The sequence below is a fragment of the Boleophthalmus pectinirostris genome, unplaced genomic scaffold, assembly GCF_026225935.1.
Source record: "Boleophthalmus pectinirostris isolate CB_2022bp ecotype Guang Dong unplaced genomic scaffold, ASM2622593v1 HiC_scaffold_6, whole genome shotgun sequence".
NCBI classification, from domain to species: domain Eukaryota; kingdom Metazoa; phylum Chordata; class Actinopteri; order Gobiiformes; family Gobiidae; genus Boleophthalmus; species Boleophthalmus pectinirostris.
Window position 1 is genome coordinate 39,659,339 of NW_026571447.1, and position 17,630 is coordinate 39,676,968.

The following is a 17,630-nucleotide window of genomic DNA, read 5'->3' on the forward strand; positions in this document are numbered from 1 at the left end:
TGATACAAAACACACTTTCAGACTCCGAGGAGGAACTTACACGAACACGGACGAGCGTTTTTTAAAATAACCCACGACTATTTCTGCAAACATCCTAATAAAAGAACCCGTACGTGTTTTTTTTATGTAATTAAAGCGCCAATTTTACGCTGTTTTCTGTTCTGTTTTTGTCGTTTCCTCGTCACAAACAGACCTGGAGTTGTGTTTTGTTTCTTTCACACAGGTTTAACACACAAATACTGCATGTACATAGGCTTTGGTCCACTTTGTGATGTCATGTGGTGATACAGGAAGTGCTCCGTTGTGTTTTTAAAGTCCAGACACCTTCACTAGAATCATTTGGATGAGTTCAATTTCATGGAATTGACAGATCTCTTGTAAAAAAAAAAAAAAATGCAGAGTTGTGGTCAAGAATAATCGAGACCAAGACCAGTCCGAGATCCAAGGCCGAGACAAGTCCGAAACCTATGAGGGTCGAGACCGAGACAAGACCGAGACTTTTAAAGGTTGAGACAGAGACAAGACCGAGACAAGATCGAGAGACTTTTAAGAGAGACAAAGACTGAAGAAAGACTGAGACCTCTGAAGATCGAGACTAATACAAGACCGAGACTTTTAAAGGTCGAGACAGAGACAAGACTGAGACAAGACCGAGACCTCTGAAGGTCATGACCGAGACAAGACCAAGACATCTGAGGGTCATGACCGAGTCAAGACCGAGACCTCTGAGGGTCATGACCGAGACAAGACCAAGACCTCTGAGGGTCGAGACTGAGATAAGACCAAGACTTTTAAAGGTCAAGAACGAGACAAGACCGAGACCTCGGAAGGTCGAGTGCAAGACTTTTAAAGATTGAGACTGAGACAAGACCAAGACCTCTGAGGGTCCAGACTGAGACAAGACCAAGACTTTTAAAGGTCGAGACCGAGACAAAGACCAAGACCTCTGAGGTTCGAGACCGAGACAAGACCAAGACTTTTAAAGGTTGAGAGCCGAGACAAGACCAAGACCTCTGAGGGTTGAGAAAGAGACAAGACCGAGACCTCTGAGGGTTGAGACCGAGACAAGACCGAGATCTTTGAGGGTCCAGACCGAGACAAGACCGTGACTTTTAAAGCACAAGAGCAAGACAAGACCAAGACTTCTGAGGGCTGAGACTGAGACAAGACTGAATCAAGACCGAGATCTCTAAGGGTCGAGACTGAGACAAGACCGAGACCTCTGAGGTTTGAGACTGACACAAGACCAAGACTTTTAAAGATCAAGACCGAGACAAGACCAAGACCTCTGAGGGTCGAGACCGAGACAAGACCAAGTCCAATTGTGCTTGATTCTGAGATGAGACAAGACCTTAAAAAGACCTTAAAAGACCTTAAAAAAAAGGTCTTGAGTAATACGACACTAGTAAAATGAAGCTGTGAACTTAAAAACTACCACTTCATGACATCACAAGGTGGAGCAGAACATTTTGAGCTTTGAAGATGTAGAAAGACAAATAATAAAGGAACAAAACAAAACTCCAGGTCTGTTTTTTTTTTTTTGTGAGGAGAAAACCACATTAGAACACGACTTAAAACTCACAAGAGTCCGTTTTGATCTGGACTTTTCCGGTATCGATACTCGCCCAGACGAGTATCCGGTTCCGATACCAGTTTCAGTATCGATAAACGTCTTTTCGATTTTCGTTTTCGAGCTCGAGCCCGACGCGAAGCAAAAGTCCAATAAAACGTGTCTGTTTTGTCCCACGCCCGTCTCCTCCGCCACAGATCTGCTCGCAATCTTATTACTCTAATTGCTTTGTATTTGTTGTCCCTCTTTCGCTCTGGCCCCGCCCCCTTCCTCGCCGTCCCCCCCCTCCCCCCGTCCTCGCCCTCGCCGCGCTCGCCGACTCCGCCTTAAACGTTTTGGGCGAAGCGAAGGCGAAGGTAGAAGTAACGCGGAATAATAGTCGCCACATGCAGCTGATGTATAATTCATGCTTCAATCCAGCAGATGTGTTGTATAAAGTAATTAACTAATCAGAACAATCAGGAGAGAGAGAGAAGAAGAGAGGAGGAGAAGAGAGAGGGAGGAGAGAGAGGAGAGAGGAGAGAGGAGGAGGGAGGGAGGAGAGAGAGAAGAAGAAAGATATGAAAGAGAGGAAGAGAGAGGAGAGGGAGGAAAGAGACAAGGAGGGAGGGGGAGAAGAGGAGAGGTAGCGAGAGAGGAGAGAAAGACGAGAGGAGAGAGAGGAGAGAGAGGGAGAGAGAGAAGAGAGAGGAAGAGAGGGAGGAGAGGAGAGAGATGGAGAGAAGAGAGGAGAAAGGGGAGGGAGGAGAGAGAGGAGAAGAGAGAGAGAGAAGAGAGGAGAGAGGAGAGAGAGGAGAGGAAGGGAGGAGAGAGAAGAGAGAGGAAGAGAGGGAGGAGAGGAGAGAGATGGAGAGAAGAGAGGAGAGGAGAAAGGGGAGGGAGGAGAGAGAGGAGAGGGAGAGAGAAGGAAATGAAAGAGGAGAGAGGAAGAGGAGGAGAGAGAGGGAGAGAGGAGAGGAAGGGAAAGAGAAAGAGGAGAAGGAGGGAGGGAAACAGAGGAGAGAGGGAGGAGAGAGAGAGATGAGAGGAAAGAGAGTAAAAGGGGGAGGGAGGGAGGAGAGAGAGGGGGAGAGAAGAAGAAAGATATGAAAGAGAGGAGAGAGAGGGAGGAAAGGAGACAAGGAGAGAGCGGGAGGGGAAAGAGAGGGAGAGGAGAGAGAAGAGGAGAGGGAGGAAAGAGCAAGAGAGACGAAGAAGAGAAGAGAATAGAGGAGAAAGAGGAAGGAGGAGAGGAGAGAGGAAGAGGAGTGGGAGAGAGAGGGAGATGGAAGAGGAGAGATGAAGAGAGAGGGAGAGGAAGAGAGAGGAGAGGCAGAGGAGAAGGAGAGAGAGAGGAGAGAGAGGAGAGAGGAGTGAGTCGAGAGGAGAGAGAGGGACAGAGAGAGAGGAGAGGGAGGGATGAGAAAGAAGAGAGAGGAAAAGAGAAGAGGAAAGAGAGAGGAAATGGAGCGAAATGGAGAGAGAGGAAGAGAGAGGAGAGGAAAGAAAGAAAGGGGAGGGAGGAGAGAGAGGAGAGAGAAGGATGGAGACAAAAGAAAGAGAAGAAGAGAGTGGAAAGAAGAGAGCAGAGAGTAGAGACAGATGGGGAGAGAGAGAAGAAAGGAGAGAGAAAAGAGAGAGAGAGGAGAGAGAGAAGTGGAGGATCTGGGCAGAGGGAGGAAGAGGAGGAGGAGGAGGAGGAGGAGGAGGAGGGGAAGTGAGGGAGGCTCCAATCTCCAGATGCATCTGCCTCACGCGCCAAATGAAATCTGTGTGTGTGTGACCTGCACAAGAACAGAGACCTGTGTGTGTGTGTGTGTGTGTGTGTGTGTCTGTCTGTGTGTGTGTGTGTGTGTAAAGGACCTGTGTTGTGTGTGCGTGTCTGTCTGTGTGTGTGTGTGTGTGTGTGTGTGTTGTGTGTGTGTGTGTGTGTGTGTGTGTGTGTGTGTGTGTGTGTGTCCTGTGTGTGTGTGTGTGTGTGTGTGTGTGTGTGTGTGGTGTGTGTGTGTGTGTGTCTGTCTGTGTGTGTGTGTGTGGCCTGTGGTGTGTGTGTGTGTGTGTGTGTGGTGTGTGTGGGTTGTGTGTGTTGTGTGTGTGTTGTAAAGGGCCTGGTGTGTGTGTGTGTAAAGGGCCTGGTGTGTGTGTGTGTGTGTGTGTGTGTAAAGGGCCTGGTGTGTTTGTGTGTGTAAAGGGCCTGGTGTGTCGAGGTGTGTGTGTGTGTGTGTGTGTTGTGTGTTGTGGTGTGGGGCCTGGTGTGTGTGTGTGTGTAAGGGCCTGGTGTGTCGGGTGTGTGTGTGTCTGTGTGTGTGTGTGTGTTTGTGTGTTCGGGGTTGGTGTGTGTCTGTGTGTGTGTGTGTGTGTGTGTGTGTGTGTGTGTGTGTGTGTGTGTGTGTGTGTGTGTGAGGGTCCCTGGATCAGCACATCTCTACTTCTCTGATACAAAATTGAACGTTTTGATAGATCAGATATCGGTTCCAAGATATCGATTCAGACGATATCTCATTTTGATTTATAAATCGGTTTAATACGACGATTTTCTGACGACTGTTGGTCCAAAAAAGATTTATACTGTAATTATTTTAAATGATAAATAACAATTATAAAACACACTTTTACTGTAAACAAATACTCCTTTACACACATTATATTTCCAGCTCTGCTCTGGTATCGGTTCATAGTGAATATCGGCAGATGCTTAAAGCCAAAGTATCGACATCGGTATCGGAACAGAAAAACCTGGATCGGTGTATCTCTACTTGCTACCGCGCTCTCTTTCACTCTTTTTCGCTCTCCGTCTCATTTCTCTCTCTTTTTTTCACTTTCTCTTACTTGTTTGTTCTCTCTGTTTGTCTCTCTCTTTCTCTTTCTTTCTCTCTATTTCTCTCTTCACTCTCTCTGTCTGATTGTCTCTCTCTTTCTCTCTCTTCCCTTTCTCTCTCTCTGTTACTCTCTCGTTGTTGTGGTTCTTGGTTGGCCACAATCTTTCTCTCTTTCTCTCTCTTCCTTTCTCCCTCTCTTCCTCTCTTTCTCTCTTCTCGTCGCTCTCTCTCTTGTCGTTGCTCTCTTTCTCTTGCTGTTGCTCTCTTGCTCTCTCTTCGTTGCTCTCTTTTCTTTCATTTCTCTCTTGTCGTTTCTCTCTCTTGTCGTCTCTCCTTGGCAGTGTAATAAAGTCTCTCTCGTGTCTTGCGTCTGTTTCTCCCTCTTGTCGTTTCTCTGTTTCTCTCTTCGTCGTTTCTCTCTCTCTTCTCGGCAGAGTAATAAAGTCTCTCTTGTGTCTTGCATCTGGTGCTGTTGCTCTCTCTTGTCGTTTCTCTCTTGTCGTTTCTCTCTCTCGTCGTTTCTCTCCGTCTCTCTCTCGTCAGAGTAATAAAGTTCTCTCGTGTCTTGCGTCTGCTGCTGTTTCTCTCGTCGTTTCTCTCTTGTCGTTTCTCTCTTCGTTGTTTCTCTCTCTCTCCTCGTCAGAGTAATAAAGTCTCTCTCGTGTCTTGTGTCTGTTGCTGTTTCTCTCGTCGTTTCTCTCTCGTCGTTTCTCTCTCTTCTCGGCAGAGTAATAAAGTCTCTCTCGTGTCTTGTGTCTGTTGCTCTCTCGTCATTTCTCTTGTCGTTTCTCTCTCGTTGTTTCTCTCTCTCGTTTCTCTTCTCAGCAGAGTAATAAAGTCTCTCTCGTGTCTCGTCTGTGCTCTGTTGTCTCTCTCGTTCTCTTCTTGTCTTTCTCTCTTGTTTTCTCTCTCTCTCTCAGAGAGTAATAAAGTCTCTCTCGTGTCTTGTGTCTGTTGCTCTCTCGTTTCTTCTCTCGTTGTTTCTCTCTCTCGTTTCTCTCCTCGGCAGAGTAATAAAGTCTCTCTCGTGTCTTGCGTCTGCTCTGTTTCTCTCTTGTCGTTTCTCTCTTGTCGTTTTCTCTCTCGTCGTTTTCTCTCTCGGCAGAGTAATAAAGTCTCTCTCGTGTCTTGTGTCTGTTTCTCTCTTGTCGTTTCTCTCTCGTTGTTTCTCTCTCTCGTTTCTCTCCTCGGCAGAGTAATAAAGTCTCTCTCGTGTCTTGCGTCTGCGTCTGTTTCTCTCTTGTCGTTTCTCTCTCGTTGTTTCTCTCTCTCGTTTCTCTCCTCGGCAGAGTAATAAAGTCTCTCTCGTGTCTTGCGTCTGCTCTGTTTCTCTCTTGTCGTTTCTCTCTTCGTTGTTTCTCTCTCTCGTTTCTCTTCTCGGCAGAGTAATAAAGTCTCTCTCGTGTCTTGTGTCTGTTGCTGTTTCTCTCTCGTTTCTCTCTTGTCGTTTCTCTCTTGTCGTTTCTCTCTCTCGTTTCTCTCCTCGTCAGAGTAATAAAGTCTCTCTCGTGTCTTGTGTCTGTTGCTGTTTCTCTCTTCGTTTCTCTCTTGTCGTTTCTCTCTCTCGTTTCTCTCCTCGGCAGAGTAATAAAGTCTCTCTCGTGTCTTGTGTCTGTTGCTCTCTCGTCGTTTCTCTCTTGTCTCTGTTTCTCTCTCTCGTTTCTCTCGGCAGAGTAATAAAGTCTCTCTCGTGTCTTGCGTCTGCTGCTGTGGGGGAAACATCAGTTATTGGTTTTTCACACTCAACATTTGGTTTGAACTGCGAGCGGAGCTGACGTCTTAGTAACACATGAAAATCCCATCAGACGACACTTTTCTGTTTTCTCTCGCTCGTTCAGAGGAAACACGCTGATTTCTTTTTGCCGTGTTTTTCTCCGTTTAAATCTCTTTAACTTTAAAAACACTCTGACTGCACCAACCGGAACAAACTCTACACAATCTGCTTCTTCCACCGAGTCTCTGAAAACTGTTTATTTCTCAGATTAACTCGCCAATTTTTAACAAAAGTCACTTCTGTATTTTTAGTTTAGTATTTCTGAAAGCAGGAATCAAAAAAGTTTAATTTTCAACTAAATATTGCAAAAAAATTGGTGAGAATCTGAATAATTTATTAATGATAACACAAAAATTATGATATTTGTTATTATGTTTTTGTGTTAAAAACGGTTTTAAATGTTATTAAAAAAAGTTTTTAAAAAAAAGGTCATTATTATATTTGTAAATTAGACCTACCGTATTTTTTGGACTAAAGGTGCACCGGATTATAAAATACAAAATAAAGTCTGTTCGAGGTCGTAAACACAACCAGAATTAACACACAAGTCACACTGTCGATTTTTGAGAAAATTGAAGGATTTTTTGTGAGTCTTATAGTCTGAAAAAAAAAAAAAAAAAAAAAAAAAAACGTGTCATCTGTTCATTTGTTTTTCGAAATAACACCAGAAATAAGAAAATTTTAAAAACAACTATTTTCTTCATTATTTGTCTCCAAAATTAAAATGAAAAAACAGAAAATGATTTTTTTTTTTCAGTTTTTGATTTTGTGTTTAAATGAAAAATGGAAAAAATGGAAAACGACCGTTTGATTTAAACTGTGATGTCGGACTTTTGCACCACATACGGACTGAAGCAGGACTGAACCAGGACTAAACTAGGTCCAGGACCAGACCGGAACCAGACCGGGACTGAGAGCAGGACTTACACTGGGACTAGACCAGGACTGAGTCTGGGATCAGGATCTGGACTGAGACCAGGACTGAGATCAGAACTGAGGCCGGGACCAGACCAGGACTGAGACTGGGACCAGACCACGACCAGACCGGGACTGAGACCAGGACCAGACCAGAACTGAGACCAGGACTGAGACCAGGAACAGGACAAGGACTGAGACCAGAACTGGCCCAGGACTGAGATCGGGACCAGACCGGGACTGAGACCAGGACTGAGACCAGGAACAGGACCAGGACTGAGACAAGGACTGAGACCAGAATTGAGGCTGGGACCAGACCAGGACCAGACCAGGACCAGACCAGGACTGAGTCTGGGATCAGGATCTGGTCTGAGACCAGGACTGAGCCCGGGACTGAAACCAGGAACAGGACAAGGACTGAGACTGGGACCAGACCAGGACCAGACCGGGACTGAAACCAGGACTGAGACTTGGACCAGACCAGTCCTGATTTAGTCCTGGTTTTGTCCGGCGTCACAGTTTACGTCACGGAAACAGGAAACGTCCATTATCCTTTTTTTTTCCATTTTTCATTTAAACACAAAATCAAAAACTGAAAAAAACAAATCATTATCTGTTTTTTTCATTTTGATTTTGTAGACAAATAAGGATTTTAGTTTTCTTATTTTTGGTTTTATTTTGAAAAACACAAATAAAGGAATGACACATGGATTATTCCAGATACTGAAAACAAATACTTCAGAACTTTACTACTTTTACTTCGTTATGTTCCACCTCTGACTCTTATCACTTTATGTAAAATGACATCGCACAGACCGACCGTGATCTCCTGTTATGAATCTAACATCTCCTCTTTCTCTCCCTCCCTCTCTCTCTCTCTCTCTCTCTTCTTCTTCTTCTTCTCTTTCTTTGTGTCTCTCAGTTGTCCTAAGCTGGAGGATCTGCCGCCCGAGCAGTGGAGCCACTCCACAGTAAGAAACGCCCTCAAGGAGTTACTCAAAGACATGAATCAAAGCTCTCTGGCAAAAGAATGTCCCTTATCACAGGTGCTGAAGCCCACGACAGCCTACAGAATAGAACACACACGGCCTATGCACACACGGCCTATGCACACAGCCTATAAACATCTACAGAATAGAACACACACGGCCTATGCACACACGGCCTATGCACACAGCCTATAAACATCTACAGAATAGAACACACACGGCCTATGTATACAGCCTATAAACACAGCCTATAAACAGCCTACAGTCTAGTCCACACTGCAGGACGTGGCCTATATATACAGCCTATAAACAGTCTAGAGTATAGAACACTGCAGAACACGGCCTATGCACACACGGTCTATGTATACAGTCTACAAACAGCCTAAAGAATAGAACGCTGCACGGCCTATACACAGACGGCCTATATACAGTCTACAGTCTAGCCTATAAACACAGCCAACAGAATAGAACACTGCACGTCCTATGCACACACGGCTTATCTATACAGCCTATAAACATCTACAATATAGAACACTGCACGTCCTATGCACACACGGCCTATCTATGCAACCTAAACAGTCTACAGTATAGCCTACACTGCAGAACAGCCTATGTATACAGCCTATAAACATCTACAATATAGAACACTGCACGGCCTATGCACACACGGCCTAGCTATACAGCCTATAAACACAACGTATATACAGCCTACTACTGCAGAACACGGCCTATACACACACACGGCCTATATACACAGCCTATAAACATCTACAGAATAGAACACTCCACGACCTATGCACACATGGCCTATATATACAGCCTATAAAAAGTCTATAGTCTAGTCAACACTGCAGAACATGGCCTATATACACACTGCCTATATACAAAACCCATATATACAGACTGTAGCCTATATATACAGCCTATAAAGAGTCTATAGTGTAGACTACACTGCAGAACATGGCCTATGCACACAGCCTATATACAAAACCTATATATATACAGCTTATAAAGAATCTACAGTATAGTTTACACTGCAGAACACGGCCTATGCACACAGCCTATAGAAACGGCCGATAAACACTGCACAGTATAGTCCACACTCCAGAACATGGCCTATCTACATAGCCTATATATACACCCTGTAGTCCCTCCTCCAAACTATAGAACACAGCCTATTAACACAGCCTATAAAGAGTCTAGAGTCTAGTCCACACTGCGGAACACGGCCTATGCACACAGCCTATTTATACAGCTGATAAAGAGTCTAGAGTCTAGTCAACCCTTGTCCTTTTTCTCGGTGAGGTTTACGATGGTCCTCGAGTTTGTTTCACTTTTCCCACAAATGTTTCACGTGCCTATCTATACCTGATCTATTATCAAAACTAGATCCTCGTTTTGGGCTGATAATAATATTTTATTTGATCAGCAGATGCTTAAAAACATTCGAACGTTTATCCAAATGACGGTTGTAAAAAGTCGCCCGACGCCCAGATGTTTATTCACACGAAACCCACTCGCTGATACTTTTTCAGGTAGTGGAGCAAAATGTGTCTTGTCTATTTACAGCTCTTGAAATAGAAATGAGAAGTGTGGTGTGCTGTTAGCATGCTAGTTGTTGTTTGCGTTACTGTGGCGGTAAAACTCCGCTCCGGTCTCTGAAAGTTGTAGAAAGCGTTCTGATTTTCATGTAATAATCAAGAAAGCGGGGAAGCAATGAGAGACTTTATGTGCAATTATGAAGCGTTTTATTGTCAGATAATCAGGAAGTGTGCTGTTAGCATGCTAGTTGTTACTATGATGGCAAAACTCTCTGGAAGTTGTAGGAAGCGTTCACTTTCGCATCAAGAAAGCAGGAAAGCGATTAGAGACTTGTTATTTGCTTGCTGTCTACATTTTCAAGCCTTTAATTGTCTGAGGTTCAGGAAGTGCGGTGTGCTGTTAGCATGCTAGTTGTTGTTTGCATTACTCTTAAAGATGTAGAAGGCGTTCTGTTTTTCAAGTAATAATTAAGAAGGCAGGGAAGTGATTAGAGACTCGTGATGTGCTGTCTGTAATTATTAAGCGTTTTATTGTCAGATAATCAGGAAGTGTGCTGTTAGCATGCTAATTGTTACTGTGACGGCAAAACTCTGCTCTCTGACAGTCGTAGAAAGCGTTCTCCTTTTCATCAAGAAAGCAGGGAAGCATTTACAAACTTGTTATTTGCTTGTCGTCTACATTTTTAAGTGTTTTATTGTCTGATGTCCAGGAAGTGTGGTGTTGGCATGCTAGTTGTTGTTTGCATTATTGTGACGGTAAAACTCCACTCGGGTCTCTGAAAACTGTAGAGAGCGTTTTGCTTTTCGTGTAATAATTAAGCACTCAGAGACTTGTTATGTGCGGCTGCAATTATAAAGTGTTTTTATTGTCAGAGAATCAGGAAGTGCGCTGTTAGCATGCTAGTCGTTCTTAGCATTACAGTGACGGTGAAACTTCGCTCCGGTTTCAAGAAGTTGTAAAAATGTGTTCGGTTTTTCTTGCAATAATTAAGAAATCAGTTTTAGAGACATTTAAAGACTTGTTTTGCGCTGTCTGCAGTTTTTAAGAGTTTTATTGTCAGAGAATCAGAAAGTGTGCTGTTTGCATGCTAGTTGTTGTGAGCATTACAGTGACGACATGATACAACAATTCTCAGATACTATAATCTATGGATATTTTGTTCTAGTATCAATTGCAATAGTTGAAGGTTGTTTTTTTTTTGGTGTAACTTTTCTGACGGAGGGTTTGTATGTTTTAGCTTTGCCCAGAATGTTCCACACTACGGCATTAACGACATCTATCTCTTATCTCTTGCACTGATTCAATTACAAGTGTTTTTATTGCTCAGAAATACCTTGAAAAGCGTGCATTTGTGCTGTGAGTGGGCTTGTCTCTCCGCAGATCTGACCTGTAACTTGGCCTGGTGGTGTCACGTATTTGTATTTATTGAGAGATTTTAAATATTTGTTTTAAGTTTTAAGATTTTAATGCTAAACAAGCATTTGAAGGACCCTCCACCAGAAAAGTTACACAGTGCACCTTTTAAAGTCTGATATTACACAAAATTGTGGTTGTAGTTTTTTTATTCAGTCATTTTTCAGCACAACAAAACAAAACTAAACATTATTAAACAAACTATTAAACAATGACAGAATTCCAAGAAAGAAAAGCAAGTTTGCATTCACAATTTCATTTACGACTTACTGTAAATATAAGAGACAAAATATAAATTAAAACAAACCAAATTTAATGCATAATTCATTCATTCCAGAGCTCCACGTCTTTCAAAACAACAGACTGTAGACCGCTGTCAATCAATCTCCTCTGTGCCGTGTCTCCTGTACAGTACAGAATGTGTTCAGACAATCCAAGTCCTGGTTAAGTCCTGGTTTAGTCCTGGTAGTCCTGGTTTAGTCCTGGTGTCTTCAGTCCTGTTTTAGTCTTGGTTTAGTCCTGTTTTAGTCCTGGTTTAGTCCGGGTTCAGTCCTGGTTTAGTCCTGTTTTAGTCCTCATCTTCAGTCCTGGAATCAGTCCTAGGTTAGTCCTGGTTTAGTCCGGTTTTAGTCCGGTTTTAGTCCTGGTTCAGTCCTGGTTTAGTCCTCGTTTTCAGTCCTGGAATCAGTCCTAGGATTAGTCCTGGTTTTAGTCCTGTTTTAGTCCGGTTTTAGCCCTGTATTTAGTCCTGGTTTAGTCCTGGTTTAGTCCTCGTCTTCAGTCCTGGAATCAGTCCTAGGTTAGTCCTGTTTTAGTCCTGGTTTAGTCCTGTTTTAGTCCTGGTTTAGTCCGGGTTCAGTCCTGGTTCAGTCCTGTTTTAGTCCTGTTTTAGTCCTGTTTTAGTCCTGTTTTAGTCCTGTTTTAGTCCTGGTTCAGTCCTGGTTCAGTCCTGGTTTAGTCCTTGTTTAGTCCTCGTCTTCAGTCCTGGAATCAGTCCTAGGTTAGTCCTGTTTTAGTCCTGGTTCAGTCCTGTTTTAGTCCTGGTTCAGACCTGGTTTAGTCCTGTTTTAGTCCTGGTTCAGTCCTGGTTTAGTCCTGGTTCAGTCCTAGTTCAGTCCTGGTTTAGTCCTGGTTCAGTCCGCGGCGTTGGCAGCGCAAAAATTTGATATAATCTCGGACTTGTGCAGGACTCTGCGCTGTCGGCTCCATTAGGGGATAAATAAATCTTTGTTTCGAAGAAGGAAAAAAATAACAAAAGGACGACGGGCGGCGATAAGTTTTAAGAAGAATGTAAAAAAGGATTGTGAAGTGTGAGAAAAGTGTATAAAGTTTGTGCTGAGGGGTTTTACAGACTTAAAACAGATAGAAAAATTGTAAAAAATAAAGTTGAATACTTCGTAGAAAGGTTTAATGCCATACTGCGAAACATTCCAGACAAAAAAAATAACATCTACGCAGAGAAAAGCGTTCTCCTTCACCAGAAAAGTTCCACGGTGCACATTTTAAGAAAGCGGCGAAACAAAGGTGGGATTGGAGCTCCAGATCCCAACAGCAGCTGCACATGTACCTATATCCCTCTGTTTAATTCTAATTATTGTTCGGCTGGAGTGCAATTTCGTATCGGCGTGCATTTGGTCCATACAAATTGCATATTTTAAAATTTTCACTAAATTTTCATTAGACTTTCTTGGCTGCAGAATATATCTTGGCAGCACAATGCAATCAATTCAAATGGGATTCAAAAATTAATCCTCACCCAGCGAATACTGCTCTGCTGTTTTTCTCATTTGCGTACACATATATTTCCCAGAACAGCCATCACCCTTTCCAGAATCTTCCTCCGTATATTTCAATGTAACGTCGCGGCCGGATCCGAGGCTCGTTTCGCCGTCTTAAAGGTTCGGTGCGATTGTGAACGTTTGGACAGGTTACAATGCTCTTATCTCCTCCAAAACACACCTGGAGCTCTGTTTTGTTTTGTTTTTTTTGTTCATTCACATGTTTGAGTGATCCTTTGTCTGTATCTCTGAAGCTCAAAATGCTCTGTTCCACTTTGTGATGTCATGAAGCTGTAGTTTTTAATTTCACAGCCACATTTTACTAGTGTCGTATTAAAGGAGAAGGATCTTGGCCTCAAGACAGGTTTTTTTTTATGTTTTTATACGATACATAGACCACGATATGATAAGTGCACTTTCAATTCAATACGATATATTACAAATCAATTTGATACGACTCTGATACTAAAAGTCGACTAAACTCATTAAGTTTGTGCAAAGTTAATATGAGAAAAAATTATTTTACTCATCAAAATGGTGAAATTGTAGCTCTTAAACAAAATAATTTAGTAAAATGTACCTAAAAATGACTCTTGGTGATATATCGATACAGCAGCCCACGAAACTGATATTGTATCCTCAAATTAAACGATACGATATATCCATATTTCAGAATGTTTGCACACACCTAGTCTTAAAATGTTTGTATTAACTCTGTATTAATCCTACATGATCCTGGTGTTTCTATTTTGGCATTTTGTCAGTTAAAATATGGAACTTTACTCCAAATTTGCTCCTAAAACTGCTGCCCTCGGTGAGCTTTATTTGGCTGGAGCCAAACACTGTGGGCGATAGGGCTGGTATCATTAAGAAGTTGCCGATACGATACATAGGCCATGATATCTTATGCTTTTCGATACAGTGAGCTTTCAATCCAATACGAGCGATACGATATTTCATATCGATTTGATACGGTTCAGTAAAAACAAAGACTAAACCATGGGTGTGATACTTAAAGTCGACAAAGTCCACTAAGTTTGTGCAACGTTGATAAGAAAATGTCAATGCAATTGTAGCTGTCACAAAATAATTTTGTAAAATATACTTAAAAATACTCTTGGAGATATATCGATGCATCAGCCCACGATATCGATTCTGTATCATCAAACTAAACGATATGATATATTGACTTTTCTAGACTTTTGCACACCTCTTGGTCTTGGTCTTGTCTCGATCTTGGTCTCAACCTTTACAAGTCTCGGTCTTGTGTTGGTCTCGATCCTCAGAGGTCTTGGTCTTGGACCCTGTGGTCTCGGACAGGTCTTGGTCTCGATCCTCAGAGGTCTTGGTCTTGGACCCTGTGGTCTTGGACAGGTCTTGGTCTCGATTAGTGCTTAGTGTCTTGACTACAACTCTACATTTTACCTTTCGTTTTAGGAGAGTTTGGCAATTTCAGGAAATCTGAACTCATCCAAATGATTCTAGTGAAAGTGTGTGGAGTTTAAAAACACAATGGAGCACTTCCTGGTTTTCAAGTGTATTTACAAAATGGTTCAATGTGTGTTTTAGCACAATTTTATCTTACCCAGATTTCAGTAATCACATTGTACAAAAATGATTTATTTATTCTTTGAGATAAAATTGAAATGCATTTGATTTTATTTTAGTGCTTTTAAAGGTTATATTATATAATATAATATAATATAATATATAATATATTATATTTGACAAATTTGACTCTTGTGAACTTTGTTTCATTCACACATGTTTGAATAACTCTTTTTTATTAGTCTGCCTACATCTCTAACGCTCAAAATACTCTGTTCCACCTTGTGATGTCATGAAGCGATAGTTTTCAATTTACCAGATACATTTACTTTTAGTTCAGAAGAGATCAGCAATGAGCTGGTGTTTAGAGTTTTAAAAACACAGTGGAGCATTTCCTGGATCACCACATGACATCACAAAGTGGAACGGTGTGTTTTCAGTTTGGGAGAAAAAAGAAAAAAGTCCTAAATATGTTTCGTTTTTTGTGTTAAAAATGCACGAATGAAACAAAACAAACCACAGATCCTGACCTGTACCTTGGTCTGGTTTGGTCTCCGTGACGATAGAAAGGTTTAATGCCGTACTGCGGAACATTCCAGACAAAGAAATAACGTCACCACGGAGGAAAAAAAGCATTTGACGGTCAGGTTACGGGTCAGATCTGTGGCGAGACGACCCCCGCTCAGATTAACAATTTCCAGGCAACACTCCGGGAAAACTGTAAGCAAAGCGTAACATCTCCATGGCAACCAGTAGCCAGTAGACATACCCACTTCCAGAAAAGTTACATAGTGCTCCTTTATTGCTCTAACAACAACAACAACAACAAAAAAATCCAAAATACGCCGCGTTTTTTGTGTTAAAAATGTGCGAATGAAACAAACCAAAACACAGATCTGACCTGTACGTTGGTCTGGTTTGGTCTCCGAGACGATAGAAAGGTTTAATGCCGTACTGCGGAACATTCCAGACAAAAAAATAACATAAAAAAATCCGAAATACGCCGCGTTTTTTGTGTTAAAAATCCGCGAATGAAACAAAACCAAACACAACACCGGGTCTTTTTTTTTTTTTTTTTTGACGAGGAGACAAACATTATAATATAGATCAGAAAAATAGCGTAATATGGGCTCTTTAAAGGTTCGCCGTGTGATTTCGGTCGGTAAAAACCTGCATTGTGCGTGGTAATTACCGTGCTAATTTCAGCGGCGCTCTCCCTCAGGCCCGGTGCCAGGAAGCAGAGGTGCGGCACAACGTATGGGCATTGTTAGCTCAACTCTGGCTCGCGCCCAGAACCATCGCTCCCCGCTTTTGTTCTCCGCGAGTACTTTCCTCCCATCGCCACGGATACTCGCCAACGCTGGGAGAGGGGATCTAGAGCCGGTGTCGTATTAACGCAGCGGCGGCGGCGGCGGCGGCGGCGGCACGGACTCGGAAAACCAGGCGGGTACGAGGGAACGGAAAATGAAAAATCAAAAAGAGGTCTAGTGTTTCTCTCACCGGGGCGAAGAATAAAAGAACAGAACATGAACGTTACGAGGGGAGAGGGTTTGAAACTAACAGCGATTTATATTTTTATTAGAGCTTCAAGTATAAATTAAACCTTTCTGTTTTCATGGAGACCAAAACAGAACGAGTTACAGGTCAGATCTGTGGAGAAACGACCCCACTCATGTTTTTAAATTAAACCAGGACTAAACAAGGACTAAACTAGGACTAAACAAGGACTAAACTAGGACTAAACCAGAGCTGAACTAGGACTGATCCAGGTCTAAACCAGGACTGAACCAAGAACTAAACTAGAACTAAACCAGGACTAAACCAGGATTGAACCGAGGACTGAACCAGGGCTAAACCAAGACTGAACCAAGGAATAAACTAGGACTAAACTAGGACTAAACCAGGACTAAACCGAGGACTGAACCAGGTCTAAACTAGGTCTAAACCAGGACTGAATCAAGGACTGGAGCAGGTCTAAACCCGGTCTAAACCAGGACTAAACTTGGACTAAACCAGGTCTAAACCAAAACTGAACCAGGACTAAAGCAGGTCTAAACCAGAGCTGAACTAGGACTAAATTAGGACTAAACCAGGACTAAACCAGGTCTAAACCAGGAATAAACTAGGACTAAACCAGGACTGAACAGAGGACTAAACCAGGACTGAACCGTGGACTGAACCAGGACTAAACCAGGACTCAATCAAGGACTAAACCAGGACTAGAGCAGGTCTAAACCAGGACTAAACTTGGACTAAACCAGATCTGAACCAGGTCTAAACCAAAACTGAACCAAAACTGAACCAGGACTAAACCAGGTCTAAACCAGAGCTGAACCAGGACTAAATTAGGACTAAACCAGGACTAAACCAGGTCTAAACCAGGACTAAACTAGGACTAAACCAGGACTAAACCAGGACTGAACCGAGGACTAAACCAGGACTAAACCAGGACTGAACCAGGACTAAACCAGGACTCAATCAAGGACTAAACCAGGACTAGAGCAGGTCTAAACCAGGACTAAACTTGGACTAAACCAGATCTGAACCAGGTCTAAACCAAAACTGAACCAGAGCTGAACCAGGACTAAACCAGGTCTAAACCAGAGCTGAACCAGGACTAAATTAGGACTAAACCAGGACTAAACCAGGTCTAAACCAGGACTAAACTAGGACTAAACCAGGACTAAACCAGGACTGAACCGAGGACTAAACCAGGACTAAACCAGGATTGAACCGAGGACTAAACCAGGACTAGAGCAGGTCTAAACCAGGACTAAACTTGGGACTAAACCAGATCTGAACCAGGTCTAAACCAAAACTGAACCAGAGCTGAACCAGGACTAAACCAGGTCTAAATCAGGACCAAACCAGGACTAATCTTGGTCTAGAACTTGGAATCTAGGACCGCCCCTGAGAGAACCGAGTCGATCGGGCGTCAGCTGCTCTTCGCCCCGTGGAGCGTGGAGTTGTGTGTATTTTCACGATATACATCTCACAGTTCGATATTTATTTCGATATTTTGTGGAGGCTAATCTTCAAATTCCTTGACAAGACTTAATCCAAAGAACTAAGACTTAAAAGTGTTAGAAGTGTCATTTCTTCTCGTAGTTTGCACCATAACGGAGCAAAACATCATGGTCCGTGTCAGGGGTGTCAAACATCCGGCCCGGGTGCTGAATCCTGCCCTCCCAGACCTTTAATCTGGCCCTCAGCGGATTTTCTACTAAAATATTTTAATTATATTTTAAAACCTGAAGACAGAATTTGTCGTTTTTCGCACACGATTCACAGTCAAAAGCTCTG

The 17,630-nt window shown here is 42.8% G+C and overlaps 1 protein-coding gene across 6 annotated transcripts in view; it reads left to right on the forward strand.

Moving 5' to 3' along the window:
- The window catches only part of LOC110166306 (DNA-binding protein SATB1), a 262,741-nt gene that overhangs the window by 93,777 nt on the left and 151,334 nt on the right, over positions 1–17,630 (forward strand). For 5 of the 6 annotated variants that reach the window (XR_008633447.1, XR_008633449.1, XR_008633451.1 and 2 more), the window contains exon 5: positions 7,980–8,103. Coding sequence is in view for 1 of the 6 variants with exons in the window: in XM_055163679.1 (XP_055019654.1) it covers positions 7,980–8,103 (124 nt within the window). In the remaining 5 variants the exon portion in view is untranslated. The remainder of the gene's footprint in view (positions 1–7,979; positions 8,104–17,630) is intronic. The other variant, XR_008633450.1, reaches the window with a different exon arrangement.